Raw genomic sequence first — 5,688 nt, 5'->3', positions numbered from 1 at the left:
CTGAGCAGGCAGCTGCATAGGCGGACAAAGCCGAGCAGAGGCACTCCTCACCGTCCCCACACGCACACACATCATAACGACAGAACTGCTGGAACGGACCCGGATTCACCAGAAAGTGGCACGGACTGAACACGTCTGACATCATAACTGCACACGCCTCTTCTGCAAAGCGCACTGGTATCGAGGTATCGTAAGATTAGTGTTAAGTCATTACTGGAGTGATGTCTGTCTGTGTGGGTTTATATACCTCTTTTCGGATTAACGGCACATGGATCACTTTCAAATTTCTGAGTGGATTCACAGTCTCCATTGATCCTCCAAGCATGGCCAAAAGAGTGAGGACTAGCCTCAACCAGCCCAGAACCAGTCAAAAAATCATCACCTTGGTTACCATTGTAGTTACCACACAGTCCACAGGTCCGGCCCGCCCATTGTGGACCCAGCTGTGGAGGCAGACAGAATTCAAGATTGTTTTTTTCCCATCTTTTCATACAGGGGTTATTGAAAGGAAACATCTTTAAGATATACAACTTCTTCAACCTTTAAAAGCACACGGCCCCGCCCATCCCAGTCCAGACGAAAGTCCTCACCAAACTTTACACGTACTGAAGACTGAACAGATCTCTGGATATGTAAACGGCCTGTAAAATGACACACATAGTTAACTGGCTGGTTAAAATCAGTTAATATTAATGAACAACTCACGCAAGTACTTAGCAGAGCTGTGCTGTTAGAGCTAATGTGTTGCCATTCTGAAATCTGTCAGAGTGCTTCTCTCATATATGGATAACCATCTTACAGGTATATTTACTTAACTTATATGCATAAAAGGTCATTTAAATGCACTTTAAAGTAGCATACCGTTATGCATTGGGGTCTGGATGTTCATGCTGTTGACAGAAACAATTCCTCCATGCTTCAGCTTGACTGTCATGTCCTCCAGAGAGGGCAGACTGAGAGTCACTGAGCGTGTGCACACAGCATCCTGATCATCAGCGCACTGAAAGATAAAAAGCAACCTAAATGCTGTAAATGATGAAAAGCCGGCAACACGGGAGTGACAGAACGCTAACAGGGTCATTCTTTGTGTAATTGTGTAGTTAGTGTAAGAACAAATTCCAAATTCCAAATTTATATTATATTTTGCATTGAAAACCAAAGCTCACTTTTACCTGTACATTTTCAATTATGATAGAAAACTCATTTTGTGAGCAGTCCTTTGCCAGCAGATACTGGCAGTGGCCAGCAAAAGTGAAGAACTTGTTGTCAAAGCTCTTGAAGTGAGACTGGCCAACAACCAAGCATTCACCTACACACCAACAACAAGGATATGACATCAGAAATGAGGACTATATTTCCCAAACGAAAGTATTAGTGAGTGTGTATTATTGTTCATCTCTCTCACCAGGACAGCCTTCATTGGTGCATTCCCATGAACCGTGACGACACACACTGCACAAAAGAGACATTTGTTTGAAGGAAGCATATTTTCTATGTAACTATTTCTGTGTATTTGCGCCTGCACTGCTTTCTCACCAGGTGTTGCAGTCCTGAGAGACCGTGGCTCCTGGTGGGAAATGTTTTCCCATGTGCGCACAGGAACACTGGGATACCTCAACACAGCGATTACCATCCAAAACCTTGCCAGCTGAAACACACATGCATGCCATGTTACTACTAGAAACAGTAAGACGGAGACAGGAGAGAGATATCGTGAGCGAGGGGTTACCAGGACACGTGCAGCCATCAACACACTCTTCCTTGCAGACCTCCTGGATGTTGAGGCTATGGCAGGTTGTAGAGCAAGACTTGGTGCATTCACTGTACTGCATGCCAATTGGACATTTGGGGACTTTACACAAAAGAAAAGCATATATAAATAATGCATGTCATGTTATAACCTGCTGTTAATTTTATAGAACTAATAAACTCACAGCACTGGCTTTCCTGCGACCAGCCGTGAAGAAGTATCCCATGAGCGTGGCATGTGCGAGCATACTCCAGCAGGATTGGACAGTAACAATCTTCGGGCCCTGTCTGATCACAGTGACAGGCCTCCTCCTGACACAGCAGCAGGAATGGTTCGGGAGAGACCAAGTGGGCGCAGTGGAGAAACACACTAGAGGTCTGCAACACGCTGCAGCTGGACAAAATCTACACATAAGCACAAACAGGCAGAAAATAAGTTGTTTGCCTCTTTTTAGGTCTAACAACCTGTGCAGCTGAATAAATGGGGAATAGAAACCATGTCTGAAACTTCATCAGAAAAAATGTTAAATGCCAAAAAAAGAGGAAGAGTGGATTAACATCTGGTGGGTGAAAATTGTGAAAATGGCAATATCATAATGATAGAAACTGAGATTTTGAATAAAAGTGAAAGAATACATATTCATCAGTTTTGTAGTGAACTGAAGGAGATGCTGATAGGGTCCTATGGTTTCACACTAACATGAAATTTGTACAGTTTTCTCACATGTGGGTGTTTCAGATGTGCAAAATGTTCTTTCAAAATCCAACTGTTTTTATTTCGTATCTGCTCACCCACAAAGACTGCACAGGCTACAGAGTTGCAATCACACCTGTCAGATCTGTCCGCTTACCAGCTGTTCGTTTTTTTTTAAAGAGACTCGGCTGTCGTCCCCATTTGAGCATATTGAACCTTAATACTGTGTATGAAAGCCAAAATGCCTTTATAAAAAAGAACAGATGTATTAAAAATGCCAAGTCTTTCTAAAATCTTTGGGACTAATAATATGTATCTTGGACATCAACCAAAGACAATGTGGGTTATAGTTGGCACTTTAACTCCAAAACCCACCTGATTTTAAAATATAGATTATATGTTTGTAAAGAAAAATGTTTATTTACAAATCTCTATGAGTTTATGTGTGTGCAAAAAATATAATCTATTGCATATTAATAGTAAAAGAAACAAAAACAAAGGCAAATTAGAGCATAATACACACAAAGAAATATCAGGTGCTTTGTTAGGAAGTGAACCACTGTAAAATACCTTTTTTATTGTGAGGAGAAATGTACAAAGCTTTTATTTAATGACTTGTGTCTACACATCAGATATCATGACATGCTTACTATCTAAACATGTGCATGTGTTTTAACTACCCTCTCACCGTGGAAGTTTCTTTTGTTGTGTTACAGGATTTTGATGGATTTGACACACGCTGACAGGACTGATCAGCTCCCTTCACTGCCCACGAATTTGCAAAGTCATAAGTGTCCTCTGTTAGGAATCCTGAAAAATACACAGGCACGCACAGACAGAGAGACAAACAAGTTGACAGATTTGTTCTTAATCTCATCCTACCACAACTGTGTCTTTTGCTTTCTTTTACTTTGTTATCTTTTCCTGTACTCGGTTGTTCCTCTTCCTGTTGCTGAGTGCTGGTGACTCAAATCGTTTCCTCTATTCCAGTAATAATAAACTCTCCCTAGTTTCACTCTTCTCACAGTTGCATCTTGTGGGTTGTATAGCACGCACATACCTTCCTGAGCAGTATATTCATCGGCAGTCATAGAGTTGAAGTTGCCACAGAGGCCGCAGGTGTGGTTTGCATGGCGTTTGGTCAGGGTCAAGGCGATGTTGGCAGCATTATCAATGGTGACAGTGAAGCCAAACTCCTCACTCCAGAGCTTGTAAAAGCCGAGCTCTGAGCCCACAAACACAGAGTGAGATGCATAGGGCAGTGACAGCCTAGAAAGAAAAGACGGCATAAATCAAGCTTCTGCAGAAGCAAACTAGCGAGGAGCTTTCAATATTTATACACACAAACTTAATGCTGAATGACAGCGCTAGTGTGCTACCTTTTTTCTCCTTGTGAGAGCCGTCCGTCTACAGAAAGGTGCAACTCAAAGACATCCCCCAAAAATAGCGTGACTCCAGTTTTTTTGCCATTTTGAAAGTCGCCTGCAGATCCAAAGCACATTTTGAACACACTGTTACTACTTTGTACCACCACCATGGCAGACTTCGCCAAATAAGACAGAAAATTAAAAGTGAAGATGACTTGTAAACAGTTTCCAAAAGCCAACATATTGCATCAACGAGGCATTACACACTAAACTACACAAGATAAGCCTGGCACACTATTAAAATTCAAATCTTTTTTTGAATCTCTTTATTGAATTTGAGCATGACTCACCCAGCAGTGTGAAGGAGTGGTGGTTGCAGTCCCCAGCCAGAAGGTAGCTGCAGTCTCCAGGAAAGTCATACAAAACACCATCGAATGTGTGAACGTGGTGCCGTCCAAACAGACTGCATCTCCCTGTCATGCTCGCTAGACAAGCTGAACACACACAAACAGAGTACACAGATATGCCGATGTGTGCTGAAGAAGAATTATAAGAGATTTCATATGAAGCACGTAACATATGTCACTTTTTGGGTGTAAAGATAGAAACGAAACTGGATATTCTCCAATATAATACTCACAGGTCAGCTGCAGGAAAACCCAAATTCCTCGCAAATATCTCTTTATGTAGTCCTGGAACACATAAACATATATGCTTTCATTTTCATCACAGCTTAAACGAATATCTTTATTGTCTGATGTACAAAGATCGTGTTATTTTGTGTGCGATGTTAGGCCTGCTTCAAAACCCCTTTTTTTTACTTCTATAAACTCCAAGTACTCATACCTTCATGGTTCCAGACTCCAGAAACAGCAGACACTATCCCAAATCACGACGTTAAGACCTCGCAGAGTCCGGACATTATAAAGTAATGTGATGGTCAAGCATTGGCTAAACTAAGAAGAATTTCAGCCCCACTGGAAGCTCAGTTTTATAGCAAAGACTGAACCCAACCCAACTTTCATAGGCTTTCTCTTAAGTCCACTCCCCTTGCCAGGTTCAGACAAGAGGGAAAGAATGCCTTTCTGTCCACAACTTGGAGCCTGCAGACTGACACCATCAAACACACTCAACGGGACAATGCCAGGATATGCCCACTGATCGCCTGGCTGAGTGATTAGTCTACACATACGTATCTGTATCGGTGCCAAGCCAAACAATCCTTTTGGTAAAAAAAACACTTACTAAAGCGATCTCACGCAATTACACTGCTTCGATAGTGTCACATGCACAAACACACTTGTCTTAACGGCGCCAAAATTACACACACATATACACACACGCACACATAATGGGAACATGTGATGATCAGCACTCTCAGGTGGAAACTTATGTTGTCTCTGGACAAAGCTGAGGAAAAAGAAGAAGAATATGTTTGGTGTTTTCCGATTCACAACCTGTATCGCAATGTCACAAAAATAAGTATTTATATAAGTATGAAGCAAGCATAAAGTAATTGTAAATAAGTAAATAAGAATTCTGCAGACTGAGGCTGTTTCTTTTGCTTTCACTCTCTTTATGTAACTCTAGGCTACTAAATACGTAATGATCAGGGTCTGTGGAGACTACCTGATCTACCTATCTGGTGTAAACAGACAAAGCACCCAAAATGTTCGCACAGTATGTATGATCTATCTAGTGTTGAGCTAGAAATCACCTGTGGAGCTGTGTGCTTCAAACACACCGCAAACCCACGCAGACGTTCATAATCTGCCTGATAGAAGGCGTCTCTGCTTGAAACAAGGGTATTACTGGCATCACTGTAATTATGTGTGTACCCAAAAATGTCCTGTAGTGCGACAGTGAGATGCCAAGAGA

At 41.8% G+C, this 5,688-nt stretch overlaps 1 protein-coding gene across 1 annotated transcript in view; it reads right to left on the bottom strand.

Moving 5' to 3' along the window:
* vwf (von Willebrand factor) overlaps positions 1-4,947 on the bottom strand; it is a 21,684-nt gene extending 16,737 nt beyond the window's left edge. The window contains 15 exon segments of the mRNA XM_013910063.1: positions 1-174; positions 248-443; positions 541-641; positions 862-1,000; positions 1,173-1,309; positions 1,406-1,452; positions 1,537-1,648; positions 1,730-1,852; positions 1,935-2,154; positions 3,132-3,253; positions 3,504-3,712; positions 3,823-3,925; positions 4,161-4,304; positions 4,451-4,502; positions 4,657-4,947. Of these exon segments, the coding sequence (XP_013765517.1) occupies positions 1-174; positions 248-443; positions 541-641; positions 862-1,000; positions 1,173-1,309; positions 1,406-1,452; positions 1,537-1,648; positions 1,730-1,852; positions 1,935-2,154; positions 3,132-3,253; positions 3,504-3,712; positions 3,823-3,925; positions 4,161-4,304; positions 4,451-4,502; positions 4,657-4,662 (1,885 nt within the window). The 5' untranslated portion in view covers positions 4,663-4,947.
* Between the last annotated feature and the right edge of the window lie 741 nt (positions 4,948-5,688).

The sequence above is a fragment of the Pundamilia nyererei genome, unplaced genomic scaffold (assembly GCF_000239375.1).
Source record: "Pundamilia nyererei isolate P.nyererei 1_Seehausen unplaced genomic scaffold, PunNye1.0 scaffold00035, whole genome shotgun sequence".
Lineage (NCBI taxonomy): Eukaryota > Metazoa > Chordata > Actinopteri > Cichliformes > Cichlidae > Pundamilia > Pundamilia nyererei.
The sequence above is the reverse complement of the archived record's forward strand: the minus strand, read 5'-3'. Positions and strand labels throughout refer to the sequence as shown.